The 21,578-nt window shown below is 40.0% G+C and overlaps 1 protein-coding gene across 2 annotated transcripts in view; it reads left to right on the top strand.

Annotated features, from left to right (window-relative positions):
• COLEC10 (collectin subfamily member 10) overlaps positions 1-18,291 on the top strand; it is a 39,034-nt gene extending 20,743 nt beyond the window's left edge. The window contains exons 2-6 of one of the 2 annotated variants that reach the window (XM_019459971.2): positions 765-836; positions 2,210-2,281; positions 12,041-12,094; positions 13,729-13,824; positions 15,668-18,291. In XM_019459971.2, the coding sequence (XP_019315516.1) occupies positions 765-836; positions 2,210-2,281; positions 12,041-12,094; positions 13,729-13,824; positions 15,668-16,059 (686 nt within the window). In that variant the 3' untranslated portion in view covers positions 16,060-18,291. The remainder of the gene's footprint in view (positions 1-764; positions 837-2,209; positions 2,282-12,040; positions 12,095-13,728; positions 13,825-15,667) is intronic. The other variant, XM_019459973.2, reaches the window with a different exon arrangement.
• The last annotated feature ends 3,287 nt before the right edge of the window (positions 18,292-21,578 follow it).

Below are 21,578 nucleotides of genomic sequence, written 5' to 3' on the forward strand. Positions count from 1 at the left end.
CCCCTACCCCACTCATGCACATTCTCTCTCTCAAAAATAAATTAACATTAAAAAAAAGATTTGCAAACTTCTCAGGAATTCACCAGCAAAGACATTTCTTCAAACATAAAGTTAGCTAGGTTTGCAAACTTGAGAATTTCTTGGGAAAAATTTGAAACTGTCCTCCTATCCTACCTATACTGAGAGCAAGGGGAGACGAAGGAAAGAGGCAGACCACTCCAGATCGGTAGGTGGTGATGTGAATAAGCAAGGGAAGTTACATATGAAGCTTGACTTCGGTGGTGGTAAGACAAGAAAGTTTCCACACCTGCCTGCCAGAATCTCAAAAGTTTATATAGATGCCTTTTCAGGGTTCAGTCACATATACCTGCCAGATGGTCGCAACAACACCTCACTCTGTCAAAGCTGCATCCTTGAAATGGCTCCCACTGTGGGAATGGTGGTCATACATTGCAAGATAGGGAAAGGGGTGAGTAGCTTTTAACTGATTTCCTGGGTCTGGTTCAGAGGTCAATGGGTGGTCACATCCCTTTAATGACCTCCCCCAACAGCGTGGGAAAAGTGAAAGAATAAAGATACCAGAAGTGTCCTCTCCTTCCCTGACTGTCCAGTCTATGTGGGCCCATGAACATAGTCACATCAGAGTTATAAGGCAAGCCCTTGGCTGAGGAATGGATTCCAACCATGTTCACCACCATATCCTGGGGAGGATGTGCTATGTTATTATTCGAGCTGCTCCACTCATTCATTTTCCATTTCCAAAGGAGATGATGGCGAAAAGGGAGATCCAGGAGAGGAGGGGAAACATGGCAAAGTGGGACGCATGGGCCCGAAAGGTAAGTGCAATGATGTGAATGTGACACTGTAATATTAGAATTGCTTTCCTCTCTCTACTGGCCTTGTCCTGGAGATTGGCAGCTTTTGGAACTCTCTCGGCTCCAAAGATGAATGAAAGGTACTTCAGATATGAATGTACTTGCTACCAGAGAGCTCCTATGACAGTGGCTGTCAATAAATCACCACACATTTCTCAGGCTGTCTCCTTAGGATGAGCAGGGGTGGGATATTCCAGGAGACCTAGGGAGGAGCAGTCTCCAGAAATATCTAAGAAACCACGAGTTTTAGAAACACAGCTGGGTTCATAGCTGTGTCTTTTCTCAGAATCCACTGCTAAGCAACTCCTTTTGGCTGACCTAGAGTGTAAGGAGGGGGATGAGAAGAACAGAAAGAGTTGACTGATCCGTTGGCTTACTCACCTTTCTAAGATCTGTCAGTAGATGATGGAGTGGGAGGAACAGGGCCAAGGAAGATGAGAATGACACAAAGGCCATTAGGGAGTGTTTTTACTCATAACGCCAAGAGTAGCTTCACCAATACATAGCTTGTGGATTGTGGTGTCTAAGCGTGTGTCTTCCAAGCACTGGACATATTCTCCGTCAACTGTTACAAGGTGGTGGCCCTAGATCACTGACTTCAAAATCTTTAGCAAGTTAAAGAGAAGAAAAGACTCACAAGCTTTTGAAACCTCAATTTGAGAAATGCTGATTTATACTCTTCCTATTCTATAAATATGTATAATATTCTATAATTATGTACAATCAGTTGCAAAATTATACATCTTTATTACTGGTAAATGTTTTTTAGGTCATCATAGAAAAAAAACAAAACTGATAATTTTGGAGGAAATCATGATCCCGATCATATTTTTGGGGGGTAAAAACTCAGTAGGGCAATCTCTGATGTCCCCTTGATCATGAAGTTTTACGATTATACATTCTCTCCCCTTCTTAAAAATGGCTAAGATAGTCAAATCTTGTTTTGAAATAGGGAGGAAACAGAGTTCCCAAGTGAAGCCCAAAAGGATCTAGAAAGGAACAGAATTAGAATAAAACTCAAGAATTCTTCCACTCAGCCCCTTATTTGACCTCTAGATTAGACATCCTCTGCTATAGACCTTTTAGGAATATCATATCAGGAAACATTTCAGTACCATTGGGTCCAGGATTTTCATTCTTACCCACATTTAGTTTTCGTATATGCACTACAATGCTATTAAGATAGATAATAAAACATAGGATATATGTTCCATACCACAGACAGAAGACTATGCTTTTTGGATTTCCTTCAAGCGGATATCATGTACTAGCCACATCTTCAAAGGGAATTTAAAACCTTAGGATGTAAAGATGACACATGCTTTGCTTTTCAGGAATTAAGGGGGAGCTGGGTGATGCAGGAGACCAGGGCAACATTGGCAAGACCGGGCCCATTGGCAAGAAGGGTAAGCTGCATTTTTCTTTCCTCCAGTGGTAATTTGAGGCAAATCAAACATACCCTTGATATATTCCAAAACGTTCTGTATCATGAAAATGACCCCTTGTCTTTCTTTTAAAATATGAGTTTTTTTCTTTCTTCGTATCTTGGCTGTTCCTTCTTTACATAAACAATGTGTCTAAAAAATAAATAAGGGGCTTGAACAAAACTAAACAGAAATTCAAGGACAGAATCACATATAAAGTTCTGGTAGCCTTGGGACGCCCGGGTGGCTCAGTCCGTTAAGCAGCTGACTCCTTGATTTCGACGCAGGTCATGAGCTCATGGTTCGTGAGTTCCAGCCCCGCGTCAGATTCTGCGCTGACAGCGTGAAGCCTGCTTGGGATTCTCTCTCTGTCCCTCCCCTGCTTGTATGCATGCTCTCTCTCTCTCTCAAAATTAATTAATTAATTAATTAATTAAAAAAATAGTATTGGTGGTCTCTACATTGAACTATTTCCTGGGATCTGCTGGTTGTAATCCTTGATACAGTTAAAATGGGTATCACCACCATGATGCATGTTCAGTAACAGAAAACAATTATTCCTAAAACTCAATGCAGTGAAGGGCAGTGGAATTTTCTTTGAAAAAATTTTTTAATGTTTATTTATTTTTGAGAGAGACAGAGACAGAGACAGAGAGACAGAGCATGAGCAGGGGAGGAGCAGAGGGAGAGGGAGACACAGAATCTGAAGCAGGCTCCAGGCTCTGAACTGTCAGCGCAGAGCCCAACGTAAGGCTTTAACCCATGAACGGTGAGATCACGACCTGAGGTGAAGTTGGATGCTTAACGGACTGAGCCACCCAGGCGCCCCTGGAATTTTCTTTCTTAAACTGAATGAAATAATAAAGATTCTTCATCTGGAATTTATTAATAGGTTAGAAGCTTTGAGTGTATGTATGTATTTTCTTTTGTTTTGCATCCTGTCCCCATCCTGCACAAAATTACTGCTTTCCTCTTATACAATAGGGGTGGCTTCCTCTTTATCATCTGAGCACTCCTCCCTCCTGTCTTCTTATAAAGCCCCACAATGACAGCAGGTTCTAACTGTTCCTGATGGTCAGCAGTTCATGCTTTGTTCCACTTGGTTTGAAGATACCAAGCTGAATGAGAATCCCAATTTTCTTGCAAGAAGTTCATAGACTATTTGGGAGGACAGGACTTGCTCAGAAAGAATCATAATTCTGAATAACTAAAAGACTACTATAGGAGCCAGGTGGGAGAGGAAGGCCTGACTGATATAAAGAACCTACCTAGGTCTTGAGGAGCGGTGACGTGTATGGAAATGGAGGGAAAGACATTTGAAGGGGAGGCAAGAGATTCTAGTGCAAAGGTACAGATCCGGGGAAACTCAGTGCCACAGGCGACGGGACTCCGCAGCCTGGATGTGCACCCGGCAGCCTTCCTGCCATCCGCGTCCCCAGCAGCGGCATAGTCAATATTGTGCCCCCGGTCACCAGAGGTGCGTTCTTGAGCGGTGAACTGGCACAGTGGGAGAGAGGCTGCGGTCCCTCTCCATTCATCCTGGAGCTTGGTTATCTCCTCTCTCCCATCCTTTTCCAACTCATTCCTTTGATAATTTTCCCTCAGCCTGCATTTGAGGGCAGGGACAGAGGGTAGTGCCACTGAAAAGAAAGTGCTGTGCTTTTTTTGATCCCGTGGCTTATAGTGTATGTTTGCCTGTGACTGAAATTCTCGTAGTTGGGGAAGAGCTACGTGGACTCCTCAGAGATTATGACTCTTCCCATTTTATGTATTTGGGGTGGTTTTACCATGAAACAAATGAAGCTTTGGCTTTGGAGCCCCACACTTGTTTGGGTCCTTCCCAAGACCCTGACAAGGAGCCTTAGCAATGGGTACACATGTCCGTATGGCTTGGGAAAGTTTGCGAAGTAAGGCATTTATCCTCAATTGGTTAAAATAGTACCCCTCAACATAAAAACAAACAAACAAACAAACAAACAAACAAAACAAAACTATTTCCCCCCTTACAAGTCTTTTTATGCGTATTTTTTTCTAATTGCCCTCCCCTATGAATTTTTAATACCATCCATGGACTATATATCTATTATGTATTATGTGTATATTTGTGCTTTATATATAAAAGAGAGCAAGATTTTTCACCCTTCTAGAACCTCCTTTTATATCCTTGAACTGGTATTGTCCTTATCAAGAATGCGCAGGTTAACACTACTGTCTCCTTCCTTTTTTAAAAAAATAATAAAGTTTGTTTATTTACTTTGAGAGAGAGAAAGAGGGAGAGAGTCCCAACCAGGATCCACACTGTCAGCACAGAGCCTGATGCAGGGCTTGAACTCACAAACCATGAGATCATGACCTGAGCTGAAATCTAGGTCAGACTTAACTGAGCCACACAGGTGCCCCTACTGTCTCCCTCTGCTCCAGCTTCCTTCCATCAGACTTCTCCTTGTATCAGCTGCTTATGGGAGTGGACACAAGTATTCAGGGAGCTCGCCAAGAGGAATCTGAGTGGGGGAAAGAAACATTTAGTTTGGACTTCATGGGATATACTTACATAGTGTGCAGTTACTTCCAGGTACAATTAAGTTATTGCTAACAATATCAGTGTAGGAATTGCTTCCAAGAATATTCCTACCACTTACTGCACAGATCTATCTGAAGTCATGATGAAAAAGTGCAGAGATCCAATCATCACAAGAATGTGTCTTGGGACCCCAGCACAAGAAATGTGTGAGTTGCAGAAAAGAAACAACATTTGAAATGTACAGGGCAAGAGACAGGCTGTGGAAAATTTTTCTAAATCCAACAGCTCCTATATGGACAAGACTTTACAGAGGTGTTCTCAAATTTGATAATATTCTTAATTTACATACATCATCAATAATAAGTTGTAAAGGTGAAAGAAATTTCTTACATTATTAATAATAAAACAAAAGCCAGATTTCTGCTATAAGTCATGAGAAATTCACTTGCATTAATTCTTTAAGAATGACTACCTAAGGGGCGCCCACGTGGCTCAGTCAGCTAAGCATCCGACTTTGGCTTAGGTCATGATCTCCCAGTTTGTGAGTTTGAGCCCCATGTAGGGCCCTGTGCTAACAGCTCAGAACATGGAGCCTGCTTCGGATTCTGTGTCACCCTCTCTCTCTGTCCCTCCCCTGCTTGCACTCTGTCTCTCTCTTTCTCTCTCAAAAGTAAGTAAACATTAAAAAAATCAAAAGGAGGGGCGCCTGGGTGGCTCAGTTGGTTAAGCGTCCGACTTCGACTCAGATCACGAATTGCGGTCCGTGAGTTCGAGCCCCGCGTCGGGCTCTGGGCTGATGGCTCGGAGCCTGGAGCCTGCTTCCGATTCTGTGTCTCCCTCTCTCTCTGCCCCTCCCCCGTTCATGCTCTGTCTCTCTCTGTCTCAAAATAAATAAATGTTAAAAAAAAATCAAAAAGAAAAAAAAGAATGACTACCTGAGTCAAAAAAAAAGGAAAAAAAAAAAAAGCAAACAACCACCACCAAAAAATTAAAAAAAGAAAAAAAGAAAAGAAAAAGAAAAAACCACAAGACAAAACAAACGGGAGAGGTACCAAATTGAATAGGACTTTAGGGTCTTGATCTGGAGGAGAAGGGAACCACACTAAGATGAGCTATGCATTCTATTCTAATTTTCCTTTCAAGTTGTTCATCAATTCATGAGCGAGGCAGCACTATGAGACTAAGAAGCTCAAGCAGAAAGTTGCTCAAACTGAGTTGGTATTCAAGGCCTGCCAAAGAAGGGTGGCCCAGGAAAATGGTACTCTTTTTCATTTCAAAAATCAACATTTTCAGTTAGAACTCCAGAAATTCTGAAAAACACTGAATTAAACATAAACCCATTCACGTTTCAAAAACTATTAGCAAGCTAGAAATAGAGGGTAACATATTCAATATGAAAGAGAACATCAAAAACAGCAACAAAAACCCATTAAAAATCATACTCAATAATGAAACCTCGAACACTTCTCTCCTGAGATCTGGAGCCCTCATCACCAATTTTAACCAGCATAATAGCAGTGGTTCTAGCTAGAGTAAAACTGCAAGCATGAGAGAGAAGAATCACAATCATTGGAAACAAAGAAACAAAAGGGTCATTATTTGCAGATGATGTGACCGCATGATCAGAAAATACAAAAGAATCTACAGATTGGGGTGCCTGGGGTGGCTCAGTTGGTTAAGTGTCTGACTTTGGTTCAGGTCTCAACCTCATGGTTCGTGGGTTCAAACCCTGAGTCAGGCTCTGTGCTGACAGTTCAGAGCCTGGAGCCTGCTTCGGAATTCTGTCTCCCTTTCTCTCTGCCCCTGCCCTGCTCTCTCTCTCTCTGTCTCAAAAATAAAATTTTAAAAATTAAAAAAAAAAAGAATCTACAGATTAACTATTTGTATTAAGTTTTTTACACAGTTTAGCCACACAAAAAACAATTTTGTTTCTATATACCAGAAACAGTTAAAAATGAAATTAAAACGATGCCACTTATTACAGCATTAAAATTCTTAAATATCTAGGAACAAAGCTAAAACAGAAGGTGCTTAGTCTTCTTCAACAAACAATACATAATGATAATGAGAGAAATTAATGAATGTTTGAAAAAATGGAACTAAAACTACATTCAGAGATTGAAACACTCAATATCGTTAAGATGATCAATATTGTTAAGTTGATCCCCAAATTTATGTATCGATCAATGTTATCTCCATCAACATCCCAGAAGCAGCTCTCTTGGAATTTAATAAGCCAATTCAAAAATTATTTGGAAATGAAAGGCGCCAAGAATACCCAGAGACAATCTTAAAAAAGAAAAACAAAGCTGGGAGCCTGAATTTAAACATTTATTTTAAAGCTACATCCATCAAGATAGTGTTAATTTATGCAGAGATTGTTAAATACACCAATGAAAGGGAACGGAATATGCAGAAACAGACTCCTAAATTTGGTTTATGCAAAGTTGACATTACTTGGCAATGGGAAATGACGCAGTTATCAATAAATAGTGCGAGGTCAATTGGATACTCATGAAAGCAGCCAAACATATGCAGGCCATAGGTATGAAAAAAGAATTATAGAGGCACAAATTTATTAATTAAAGTGTTATGATTATTAGTGAATTTTGTGGTGTTTGACTACTTTTAAAGTTTAATGATTTGTTTTTATTTCTTATAAGTATTCATTTTTATACCACTTTTCTATTTGTAATTGTGTATTATTTTTCTTAAACAGGGCTCCCCAAATTGTATAAGTTTCAGATAAAATGAATCGTGGATCTGCCCCTGGCTATATCAGTTTCATGTAGCAACTAGTTAAGAGGAGGAAAGATGTAGCCAGAAAGTGGGATGCTGGACTTCAAGATTTCTGAGATATAGCCATGTTCAGTAAGGTTGAGATCCTAAGTATTTCCCTGGAGATGAGCAGAAGTGGAGGCGGAGGGAGAGTCACGCTCATGAACACGTCCAGAATTCAAGACTTCATTTTCCAGATTTAAGTGTGTCAAACACAGATGAGGCTCCAGCTAGGGGAATTGGAGTTCGTGATCTTGAATCAAGTCTTAAACCTTTCGTAGAATAAGACGATGTGTCTCGGGAGGGTGGTAGATAACAGAGATGATGAAGAGTCGAGTTCAGTATGATTTTCTGAGCCTCAGTGGATGAATTTCCACAAATGTTGAATAAGTAACAGTCTGGAAATTATAGGGTTAACTAACCTTATCTTCTTCAAGCCAATTCCATACCTGCATACCATTATTACTTTATTCATTGTCATGGCTTATTAGCTTGTCTTTTTTGCCCCCTCTAGACTGTGAACTTCTGGAAGAACAAATGAATGAAAGATTTACTGGCTCTATTCGCTTAAAGATCAGCTCTATGTGGGGACCCTACCTTTTAATCATTTTTATCCTAGTGCCTATTATACAGTGGAAACTTTCTAAATGTTTTTTGCATTAAGAATGAAAATGTGAATGATAAAATATTTTATTTCCTGTGATGTGGCCCTCTTTTTGACTCTTTGTTTCTATAAGTACTACTGTCCCTTAACATCAATTTCCACCATTCACTAATTTCTTTCTCTTCCAGAGATATGCCATCAAAATTTATGAGCATGTCTCGGAGTTTAAAAAAAATTGAGGTTTAGTGTTCTGGCTCACCTGGATTAATTTCATTTTTAATCTGTACTTTGAAATTTATTGTCCTCATTTTGTCAGGGGCTCTTCTAAATTTTTCACTGACTCAGATTAATCTCAACTTTCTGGGATGACCTTAATGTTGTCACTTGCATGGACAAGGTAGCTTTCTGGATGTCGATATTTCATTTTAGGAATAAGAGAGAATGATTTAGTACAGGCAAATTCAACCTCATAGCAAAATAAATGTTTTTACTTAAGGTCAATAATCCTTTTACAGTGGAAGCATTATGATTTTTTTTGTTTGTTTTTTAAATACAACCTCTAATTCTTCAAGCTTAAGACAGTTATTACTGACACGTTCCCACTCATGGGCCAAAATAAGTTTTTGTGTATGGCCTTAAACCTGAATTCATTTTCAGGAAACAGGCATTGTAAGCTCACATCCTCCATGAACCAGCTAAGTATGTGGCAGAAGCTCACATTGGTTGAGCAGCCTCTATGGCTTAAGCACAGAGCTAATCCCATGATAAGACAACATTATCCAAGGAATCCTCCTTAATAATCTTCTGATTTTAGGTGCCATTATTTTCACTTAAAAAATGAAGAAACAAAGGCTTAAAGAAATTAAGTAACCTGGGCACGTTTAGCTAGTGAGCGGCAGAGCCAGGATTGAAGCCCTGGTTTTTCAGACTGCCTTGGTTGTTCACTCTACCACACTGGTTTGACTTTCCCATCTGTCAAAAAAGGAAAGACATTCATGGGAAAATACTGGAAAGTAGTCACAGTGCTTACATCTGTAAACGTATATGCTTCCAAAAAATGCCATTTTTCAATTCAAAAATCCGTTTTCCACATTATTAGTATCCAGCTGAAGGCTCTTGCTTCAGTGAACATCTTCTCTGCCTGGATCCATGGCCATTTTGGCCGAAAACCCAGCAGGCATTTCCTTTATTTCATTCTGTGAGTAGGTAATAGTGATCGTGTCCCATTTCCTTGGTCTGCGATGTGTGCTTTGTTTTCCTTAAAACCCCATTACTTTTATAAAGCAAATACTCCATTTAGGCTTCTTTAATGTCCACCACTGGGTTTAGCCCAGAACTAGGATGATAGCAGGACTAGTCAACTTTGAGCCCATGTTGAATTGAAAGGGATCCACATATAAAGAAAACACACTGTTTTAAAAAGATAGCATATTAAACTATATTCATATGAACTTTTAAGTCCATATTGTGTCTCGTGGTGACAAGGACTTGGCATGCCTTTCAACTACTGAGAGCATTTTTTAAATACTTCACTTTCTTTCATTAAATCATTGGTTCACTCATTTGGGAAGCGCCATGAACTAGGGAGTCAGAAATGATTGGGTTTCAATGCCAGCACTGCCACTGAATTGCTAGATGTCCATGAACAAGTTATTTTGCCTCTAGGATCCTCCATTCTTTCAGCTGTAGAATAAAGATAATGATAATAGCTAGCTTAATGGATTTAACTCGATAATATCTCTAATAATATGAATATCTATAAAGTATCTGGAACAGTACTTACAAAATGATTGGCACTTAGCAAAGGCATATTCCTTTCTTCCATTAATATGTCCTCAAATTCTATTTTTACCTTTAACAATTTACATAAAAGAGAAATGGAGGCATTTGCAGGACACCACTTAGGTGTGAGCAGATCAGTCTTCCTCATCAGGGTGCATGGCATGTTTCCCATTTTTTCTCACTTTTTCCACTGTACCTCTGTTGGACATTGTCCCCTAACTTGCTCCCATCTTCACCTGCTGAAGTTCTTCAGAACCAAGCTCCAATGCTGTCTTCTTCATCCCTCCAGCTGAAGTACTGCCTCTTCTACCTCCCCCAACCAGAGGATGTTATCTCTGTCCAATGTTCAATGTCTCTCTTACAGCATTTATCACATTCTGTTGTCATGGATTTCATCATTGCCTTATTTCATTCAAGTGCAAGTTCTGAGGCTTCCTCCTACACACTTAAATTGCATTTTGGGTTTCAAGGACTGCTTTTTCTCTTTGGGGAGCCCATGACCATCTGGCATCCCTGTAAAAAGAAGTGTCCACATGGGTCAATTTGGAAATGTTCAGCAAATTCCTGGGGCCTGGGCAAGCGGGCTTTCCTGAAAGATCAACAGTCAATATGTACAGGACTCCTTTTACTCTTTGTTTTTGAGAGAGATAAAGAGACAGAGTGAGAGTGGGGAAAGGGCAGAGAGCAAGGGAGACACAGAATCTGAAGCAGGCTCCAGGCTCTGAGCTGTCAGCACAGAGCCTGACACGGGGCTCGAACTCACCAACCGTGAGATCAGGACCCAAGCCAAAGTGGGACGTTTAACGGACTGAGCCACTGAGGCGTCCCCAATATGTACAGGACTCTTAATGAAAGGCACTCAGCAGACAGTGATGAAAAGAATAGCTAATGAGCAGGCAACATGGGCCACCCTACGGGTTTTAGAGTGGCTCCCATTTTTTTCCCTTTTGCTGGTAAAGGATGGGGTTAGGTAGAACCTTCATGCTGACTCCATTTCCATTCATATTGCCCCTTTGGGGGACATAACTAATTCCCTGGACTCACCAAACTCCTACAGAGATAAGCCCCATACACTTCTGGCCTGGATGACCTTCACCCTATATTCATCCCTCCCAAATTCCTTTTTTTTTTTTCTTTCTTTTTCTAGTTCACCATTGAAGCATAAACTCTATTTTACTTCTATCAGGGTCTTCTCTTTTGATTCTCAAGAACTTCAGCCAAACATTTCCTCTTGGAAATCAAAAGCTTTTGCTTTCAATTATTGTGTCTGATGTAGGCTTCAAGGGCTTGTTTTGAAGTTGAAAAAAAAATCAACATTTTTTTCCTCTCTGCTTTAATACTCCTGATTCTCTGAGAGTTATTTTGTGGATGCCTCTGACTGAATAAGAAAATGGACACATACAAAGAAGAGCAGAAGAGAAAATTATCAAGGTTGATATTTTGGCGTAATATATTTGACACAGCTTTATATTACAGATATTTGCATACATCACATCTTTTCCAAAATGTATAAACCCCTTCAAGTCAGAAGTTTAATCTTGTCTCTCTTTATACCTTCTCAAAGTACCAAGCCTTTTGTCTCGCACTGTGTAAGTAATAAATAGTAAATATTTGAATTAAATTGGAAAAGCACAATATGTTTTTGAGAAGCCAAGGGTGAAGCCATATGGGAGAATTGGGGCACCACAATGTGCTAATCAACTGATCCAGGTATACAAAACAATGGTGCTTTTAAAGTTAAAAATATGCAGAGCATTGTATTAGCCTTTCTCAGAAGGCCACGTTAGTAGGGCAGGTGACACAAATTTAAATGTTCCCTACCCATTCTATAGGAATTCTACAATCTAAATAAAGGATGACTTGTTTGATTAGTCGTACCTGTGCAGCCAACGCAAAATCAAATTATTTACATAAAACCAAAGAATATTAGTTGGCGACACTACAAGTGGAATTCAAAAACTGTTTCCTATGATTTTAGGTGTATAAGATATTGTCTGCCAGAAACAATCTGCCATTTTAGTTCATTGTTCTTTTCATGGTGATTGTTTTTATTCAGGTGACAAAGGGGAAAAGGGTTTGCCGGGGATCCCAGGAGGAAAAGGCAAAGCAGGTAAGGCTTGCTCATTTTTCTCTTCAATGTCTGGCATCATTCCAAATATATTCATCTTTAAAAATAAATACATTTTCATGAAAGAAAAAAATAGTCCTCTCGGTGCTTAATCTGGTTTTACTCGGGCTGGGGGAAAGGAAAGAAGGGAACTTTCCTCTCCATCTGCTGGTGACTTTCCAAGCCCTGGGGAAGGGAGTGATGGCACATTCCATCCCAGTCATGCTTAGTGGGAGAAGCAAACCCAGCACATCAGGAAGCAGCCCTCATTCTCCCAGAGCCAGAGGAAAATCCACGTTGGCCGTGGCAGTGGGACCGAAGCGGCGTTCCCTGCATTCCACCGGCATCTCAACCAAACGGAGGGGAGGCCCGCAGCAAACTGGCCTGATCCAGAGAGACCCCATGGGTACAGGACACACCTTCGGTGGCCAGAAAGAGTCTTCCTGAGTCCTGAAAGAGTTTTGTTTCCAATGCTCTGTGCAGGGAATGTAGGTAGATTGCTTCGAGGGGAGCTCACAGAGGTGCAGTGAAGACTAATTGTAAGAACTGTTTTAAATTCCTTATATTTAACTGTGAACACAGATAAGTAAAGCCACAGATTTCCCCCCCTCTTTGGGTAATAAAATTTTTTTGCTTCTCAATTGCCAAAAAAGAAGGCAAAAGGAACTGATTACATGAAGCAGCCATTAAATAGAAAAAGGGAATCATTTGAATTTCACATCACTTCCCTTATAATTCTTTCTCTGCCTCGGCATCAGCAGGTAGTTGAAAAGGTAAATGAGCAAAGCGAGAATGAATGGTGGAAATTAAAATCAGAGTTAATCCACAAATGGGGGGACTGGCTCTTGAAATTATAAGTTGAATCTATTCACAAGATTTAAATTTAGTCTTTGAAACATTCAAGGATCATTCAAGCTATACTTGAAATGGATAATCAAAATTACCATTGGATTTCATCATGAAAGTTTTCTCCTGTCTTGGGAGAGTTGTGTGAGCCAGTGAGCAATGCAGTAACAGAAGAGAAGACTGGCTAGAAATTTGTTTTAAGAAAGCTGTAAAGATTCTATTTTGAGATTGGATGGGCACATTCTGTGTTCAACAAAAATGCCAAGTGGTCCACAGTGTGTGTGCAGTGGTTTGCCACAATTTACTCTTCACTTTAAAAATCTGGCTTAGGGCTGTGTTTTAGCTCATCTAAAATACTTCAAAAGATACTCTGTAAATTCCTGAAGACAATGTCAATTGGAAACTTTGTTTTATTTATTTATTTATTTTTATTTTTTTATTTTTGAGACAGGGAGAGACAGAGCATGAACAGGGGAGGGTCAGAGAGAGGGAGACACAGAATCTGAAACAGGCTCCGGGCTCTGAGCGATCAGCACAGAGCCCGACGTGGGGCTCGAACTCACGGACCACGAGATCATGACCCAAGCCGAAGTCAACTGCTTAACCGACTGAGCCACCCAGGCGCCCCTGGAAACTTTGTTTTAAATAAAAGACTAAAAGTATAGCCATTCACAGAAAGACACAGCCAGACTAGGAAAAGATGATAGTAAATATTGAGAAGAGAGTCATTGTCCTTTCCAACTGAACTATGTGTACTTCAACATGAATTCACAGTTTTTGTCATTTCAAAGGCACTGTCTGTGATTGTGGAAGATACCGGAAAGTTGTTGGACAACTGGATATTAGTGTTGCTCGCCTCAAGACATCTATGAAGTTTGTCAAGAATGGTGAGTATATCCTCTTTTGCTTTATGCTGACAATTCAACCTCTTTCAACACTAATTCCAGTATTCAAGAATACAATTCCAAAGTATTTCCAGTATTTTAGCGGCAAATACCTTGGGTCAGGCAAAGGCCTACTGAGATAGTGTCACCACTTTGCAGGTCTCTCAAATGCTAATTATCCCTTCAGACTCCAGGACACTACCTACATATATTCATACATAATACATTCATTTGCCTATGGATAGAAAAAGATACTTTTTGGAGAAAAGGGAATGGAGAAAAGGGCAGAGTTTAGCAAGCCATGCCTTAAGAATAAAAAAGGACAGGAAGAGTCCAACAGAGTTAGCATCTCAGAAAAGAGAAGTAATAGTAAAAACAATAGCTACTTTCTTGAGAATTTGAAATAGTGATCGCCATGTGGGTATTATGTTTACACTGAAGCTTAGAGAAATTACCTTGCCCATAGATACAGAGCTAATTAACAGGGGAGCGGGGATTTGACTGTGGGTTTCACTGATTCCTCTACCCTCAATACAAACCAACAGATCATTATGTGTTTCTCAGAACTGTGCAACTTCCCACGCTAGCCATTTTTGTTATCCCTGGTCCATTTCCCCATTGTAGTTAGCGGTGAAACCCTTAAAGTAGGGCCTATGTGTTCTCTTCGGAGACAGTATGAATGAAGAATCTATGGTAGTTACAGTTGAAATTGGTTTCCTTTGCTACACTTTTATTTACTGTAATCCAACTATGTTTGTTGTACATTATTAGAAACACACATATGCCATCTGTGTTCCTCTTCATCTTGTAAACTACTCTTAGAGATGTTGTCTCTGACATGGATTCTCATGAAAACTCCAGACCCTTGAGGTTCAACACAGAGCAACAGTTTTTGATCTATATTGGCATGGTCACAGATTTCTTGGCAAATTTTAATTTATAGACCCTAAGAAATATATGCAGATGTCCCTGAAACCTAAAACATATTTACCGTATTATGAGCTCAGGACGATTCTGAGTCCCCAATTCTGCCCTGAATCTTATATAGTATCTCAGTACTTCATGTATCAGGAGTGAACTATGGACAATTTCAATCTATGTACACGTTCATAGCCCAGAAATTCGGCCCCAAACAGACACATTTCTGCATTATTCTGATATCTGCTTGATAAGCTTTTACCATCCTGGGCACTATTGCAGTCTCTGAGCCTACAGAGTGGTAAAGACACAGACATTGTCCTCAAGACACTCATAGTTTAGTACACGAGACATGCAGACAAATCATTAGACTGGAATGCACTGAGGGATACACAAGAGAAAAAGCCAAGAGCAGTGGAAATGTGGGGAAGGTGCACAAGAGCCCTGTGTCTGTGCGGGGATGTTAGAAAAGCTCGTACAGGAGGAAATACTTCCACTTAGATCTAATTGACAAGGAGTTTTCCAGGTAAATCAGTGAGAAGACTTCCCAGGCATAAAAGTCATTGAAGTGGAAGAGAGAAGGACAGGCTGTTGGACTCTGTATGGCAGAGCGTAAAGTAGGACAGGAGAACAGTCTGAGAGGAGCTCAGTGCAGTTCATATGACAAGTCTTTGTCAAAACAGTCTCTTCTTCACAGTCGCGTGGGAAGTTAAGGAGGAAGGACAAGGAGGGCAAATGGGAAGTCTTTGTTCTCCATTTGATAACTACGAGGGTGATAAAAATATTAAACCAGTGCCTACCTCATAATAGGGGCTTGCAAAATAATTGTTGAACATCGAATACACGAATTTAATCACAGCAATATTATATACTTGCTTTTTCCCTTTTTGAGATACATAATCTTGCTCATCTTTTCCTCTCTGCCAAGTCATCGCAGGGATTAGGGAAACTGAGGAGAAATTCTACTACATCGTGCAGGAGGAGAAGAACTATAGGGAATCCCTGACCCACTGCCGGATCCGGGGTGGAATGCTGGCCATGCCAAAGGACGAAGCTGCCAACACCCTCATTGCCGACTATGTCGCCAAGAGTGGCTTCTTCCGGGTGTTCATCGGGGTGAACGACCTTGAGAAGGAGGGACAGTATGTGTTCACAGACAACACTCCACTGCAGAACTACAGCAACTGGAGAGAGGGGGAGCCCAGTGACCCCTACGGTCATGAGGACTGTGTGGAAATGCTGAGTTCAGGCAGATGGAATGACACCGAGTGCCATCTTACCATGTACTTTGTCTGTGAGTTTGTCAAGAAGAAAAAGTAACTTCCCTCGTGCTACACATTTGTTCTTTCTCTGCGACTACCATTGCAGTTATTTGTATCCATCCTTTTCTTTCTAATTATGCCAAATTCATTCTGACTCAAAACAAGTAGAAAATGCTGAACTGAGGTTTGGAATCTCCATTGCTGTCGTCTTCTCTGATGATCTTGAACATTTTCATACACAGTATATTATTGAGTCAGTAGCACACCGAGTTACATGGATCCTGAGAGAGAGTTTGAATTACTAGTTGTGCAGAATGTGGCTATCCATGTGTCAGATGAAGTGTTCTCTTGGCATTTGCTCCGCTGTCTCTCCTTGGGTTCCTAAACCACTGTCCATTTAACCCAGTGGATAATTGGACAGCTGGTTGGTGACGACTAGGCTAACTTACCCTTGCTCAAAGCCAGATGCATCGGAAGGCCTTCTGCTAGGGGTGCAGAGATGTTATCTGTCTTTGAAGCCGAGATCCCCTATTCTTTTAGTGGTCACCCACCATGCCTGTAGCCACACTTGCAAGGTCCTCTTGTTTGCTCAGACATAAGATTATTTTCAACCCCAAGCCTCTGTATGAGAAACTTCTAGCCCATGACCTGTTCCAGACCGTAAGGAATCACACAGAGAACTGTGCTTCTGATTAACAGCGTTCACTGAGATCTACCAGGAAGTTGCTTTGGTCTCTTTCTATAGGCCCACAACTGAATCCTAGGGCTCCAGGTTCTGACTCTGATTTGAGGAAAGGGGAACTTTAGAAATTGAAAAGAAAAAAGGAAGGGAGAATTTTTTCCCAAACAGTATTATTTGTAAACCTGTTAAATTGCCCCTTGCTACTAATATCGCTCCATTTTTCTGTGTCTTGGGTTTATCCATATCAACTTTCTTCCCCTTAGGCATGGGGAACAAAGGAAGGAGTTTGTGAAACCTTCAGAAAACTCTAGAAGCTTCAAGGTGCTACCAATGTCAAATTGCTAAGTCCTCTCCTTCTTGCCCCTAATATATCACTTACGGTGACATTTCATGGGAGACCTTTTACTTTCCATAACTGTATGTTATAAAAACCCCATACCAGAGATGCTCTTTGTCATGCTCTGACATCATAGGAATGTGGCGGGTGTGGAGCTTGGAACTTGCCTAGAACTCACATTTATTGAGCTGGTAAAATTCTACTTTGAACTGCAGATCAAAACTCAAAGCAGCTTTCGTTTCAAATTTGAAAATAATATAGTCAACAAAACTCTAGATTTTTCCCCTTCTAAACTGCTGTGCCAGTTATAGTTTGTGACATATGATCAGACTATTCAAAATGCTGGCAAAATGGTTAATGAAATAAGAGAAACAGATCAACAACATATGTTCACCTTCAACCATCTGTCCATGATTTCACCCATGACTAACTGGTTATGAGATAAGATTTAATTAGGTTATTTCTGTGGGTTTATTGAGAGTCACAGACTCAGGTCCTACAGGGGCCATACAAGATGACATAAATAAATCAAGCGGAACGGGTGGGGATCCCAGTGTTAAACACAGCTTATTCTCCTAAAGAAACTGGCTGCTCCTCAGTCACTGCTGTTTTTCCTACGGAAGATCCAATATCACTACATGCTCTGATATTTCAAGAGAAGTCAGAAACCTGCAACTTCATAATGTATATCCATGTTTGAAAATACTGCAATCAGTCCATTTTTAGCCCAAATATCTAAGTTATACAAAACAGTCTCCTAGCCAAAAGGCTGAACTTTTCATTTCTCACCTCTGAGGAAAAGTTCTGAAGGTTTTAACCATGTCGAATGTCATTAGGATACAATGACATCAAAGTCAAGGTCTCCCATTTGTACTTCAATCAGTTCAGCTCAATGACAGGAATTTGTCCAGGGTTTGCCATTGATGGAGTTAATAAACTCGTTACTTAATCAGACTTTTGAGAATGTGGCATATGATATTTGGAAGGCAAGACAGTTTAATAAAAATTACAAAGCAGGACACGATATCAAAGCCGGTAACCTTGGATGGAGCCTAAGGAACAAGAACCTAGAAACAGTTGGAGGAAAAGAAAGAAATAAGAAGAAAGGAGAGAAAGAATGGACAGCAAGCATTGCTTAGAGGTCACTTGCAGTGAGATCCATATTCTGATTTGTTCTCAGTGGCAGAAATATGAATATTTATTGTGTGTACTGTAAGCACTATTATTAGTTATTATTATCATTGTTACTATTAAAACATTTCTTTCAATGACTCATCTTTGCTGCCAATGCTTTTAAGAGAAGATGACAGAATGTCTAAGGTACCACACATTTAGATTTACTATAAAACTTGCTTCAGTTTTATGAAGCCCTGTGTGCTTTACAAAATAACAAAACAAATTCCCTTACACACCACTTCTCATTTGGTCCTGATACGCTTTGTGCAGTAGGAAGGCATCCCATTTTGCTGCCATTTTCACAACGAGAATACTGAAACCCAGGAAAGCTAACCAATTTACCAAAGTCAATTCATTTGGGAGAAAAACAAGACCAACCTGCTGATCAAAACTTCCAATCCAGTGTTCTCTCCAGTGCTCTCTCCAGCCTGTTTACTGATCATGTTAAATGGAAGCTCATTCATGATTCTCTCATGATAGTGGGCACTCAAATTATCTCTCTTGATTACTTTCCAAAGCTAAAGATTAGAGTCAGTTAACAGACATGCTGGAGATAGAGAAACTTGCCTTACAAATTTGGTGTTCACTAGCTTATTTTTTAATTCATAAATGTCTTTACATGGCCTTAGTGCTGGGGAGGTGATTTAGTACGACCTCCCTATAGTTTTGCAGATAACTACTGCTAAAGGAAAGCAGAACAGATATATGAAAATCAAGATCTGCTCAAAGTAAAGATGAAAAAATAATTTATTTGCCCCATAAAATTCATAAGAACTCCCTTAAATAATTAGCATTTAAAATCAATTTTATTCTCAAAAAGTTAAGTTTATACTCAACTTTTCAGGGGTACATCTGTGTACTTCCCAAAGACTACATAGAGTTTCCATGGGAAGAAAATTTTAAAAATACATTGACAACTTCACAGCACTACCTTCTCAGAGGAACACATTCCATAACTAGGTGAGAAGAAATATCATTGAGTTATTGCCCAAACACTGTGGAAAGGTGTATACCCAGAGTTGAGACATATATAACTGACATTGATTACACTTTGGACACCTCACCCATAAAAACTTGGCATTAAAAATATGTGTGTATTTTGTCCTGCTTGGATATATATTAACCAAATATGGGCTGATTTGATTGTTACTAACCGACTAATTTTCAGCTCTCTGGATTGCATACTTTGAGACAATAAGATATCTATTGAATAGGAAAGGTTAATTAAATAGCAGCACCCACTACATTGTCAACAGATTTGAGACTAAATGTCTGCGGGTATTATCTCTAATAAAAAAATTTTGGGACGTCTGGGTAACTCAGTCAGTTAAGCTTCCGACTCGAGATTTTGGCTCAGGTCATGATCTTGAGGTTCGTGAGTTCAAGCCCCACTTCAGGCTCCATGCTGGCAATGTGGAGCCTGCTCGGGTCTGTCTGTCTGTCTCTCTCTCTCCCTTTCCCTCTTCCTCTCTTTCTCAAAGTAAATAAATAAACTTAGAAAAAAGAAAGAAAATCATGATGGGATTCCATGTAAAACCCTGCAGCTTTGAGTATCACTTTAAAAGTAAAAATCCAGGGATGCCTGGATGGCTCAGTCAGTTAAGAGTCCGACTTTGGCTCAGGTAATGATCTCACAGTTTGTGGGTCTGAGCGACGCCTTGGGCTCTGTGCTGACAGCTCAGAGCCTGGAGCCTGCTTTGGATTCTGTGTCTCCCTCTCTCTCTGCCTCTCCTCTGCTGGTTCTCTGTCTCTCTGTCTCTCTCTCTCTCTCTCAGAAATAAATACAAATTTAAAAAAAAATTAAAAAGCCAGATCTGGTGTCATGATGTCTTGAATTCCAATGCCAACTGTGCCACTTATTAGCCCTATTAAGGGGGAAATTTCCACGCTCTAAACCTCATTTTCCTAATCTGTATAATTCCTCCACAGAGTACTGTGACAATTAAAGACAGGATGTGTAATGAGGTAAGAACCAGGGTACCAGCCAGGCACATTACAGGGGTGCGATAAAACTTGACCATTACCATCAGCCACATGTTGAAAAGAAACAAGTCATATTCTAAGATACAGGTTTCCCCCTAGTATCCGAAAGTAGAGCATTCCCATGAAACCTTTTTGTGAACTGAAATGGTGTGAAGAAACAATTACCATTAATGTATATGGAATATTTTTTGAGTGTTCCAGACCTAAAAAAAAAAAAAAAAAAAAGATCACCTGTCTTAGGCTTTTTTGATGCCTTTGGACACATCTTGCTAATGATCCGCAAAACAAATCGAGGTAAAGTCTAGATGCTCATGGGCACACGTCAAAGCTCTGGCGGTTGATGCTGAGATGTTGAGTGTAGGTCACAAGGGACGGAGCTTGGTGGGACGACTCATGCTCCTCAGGGTGTGGCTCCTTCTCTCCCGGATCCTGCAAGACCAACGCTGAACGCTGTGTTCACTTTCCAGATTTTTTCCCCGGGGAAGTGAAAATTCTCTGCAGATTCTTTCAGTTAGTGAAAGCAGATACTAATGTAGGTCTTCTGTAAAAGCAAAGTGGCACAATGTGAACTTTCTTAAAGTGGGGGATACCTATATACATTTTATACACAAAAAATTACTTAAGTGAAAAAATATATGTATACAGCATATACGCTATATGCATGTATTTCTGTACACATTATACACATATATATACATTGTATATGTGTGTGTGTGTATATATATATATATATATATGAATGTGCTGTATATGTGTGTCTGTGTATGTATACACAGGCAGATAACTTTTCTTATCCTCATTTCTAGAGAAAATTTTCATCCTCAGGGCAGTGAATAAATTTGCTGATTAGAATTAGTGTTGAGGTTCATAACTGGATATGACTGATTCCTAAAATCATTTCTACTTTTTCTAAGATGCGGTTCATCTGAACTCATGTTGATCACATAAAAAATAACTATTTTTTTAAAAATTAAAAAGGAAACCATCACCTTGAGGTTGTAAGGCCTTCATCATCTAGCTGCGTCCCTTAAAATTTGAAGGGAAAATAGTCATGTCCTTTAGAGTGAAGATTAAAGGAAAGGAACCATTTGCCACAGATATTCTATACACAAATCTTTTTCTGAATATAGGAATTTCTTTCACTACACTTGTAACAGATGGTAATACAATCCATATTTGAATGGTTTTGGTAATTCGCTAACCCCATTAGAGAAATTTTCCTGATGGTGAACTAAAATCTTCTTCCTTCTAATTCCCACCCATCGTCCTTGTTATGGTCTCTGCTGTTTATACCTCTGAAAGTTCTGGCCCAGAGACAAGCTAGAGCAGGTACTTAATGAAAGTACGAATCAGGGCAGGGAGAACTGTCCTCACTATGGCACTGACTACTAAGGTGGAT

The sequence above is a fragment of the Panthera pardus genome, unplaced genomic scaffold (assembly GCF_024362965.1).
Source record: "Panthera pardus isolate Hobbes unplaced genomic scaffold, ASM2436296v1 HiC_scaffold_7, whole genome shotgun sequence".
Classification (NCBI taxonomy): domain Eukaryota; kingdom Metazoa; phylum Chordata; class Mammalia; order Carnivora; family Felidae; genus Panthera; species Panthera pardus.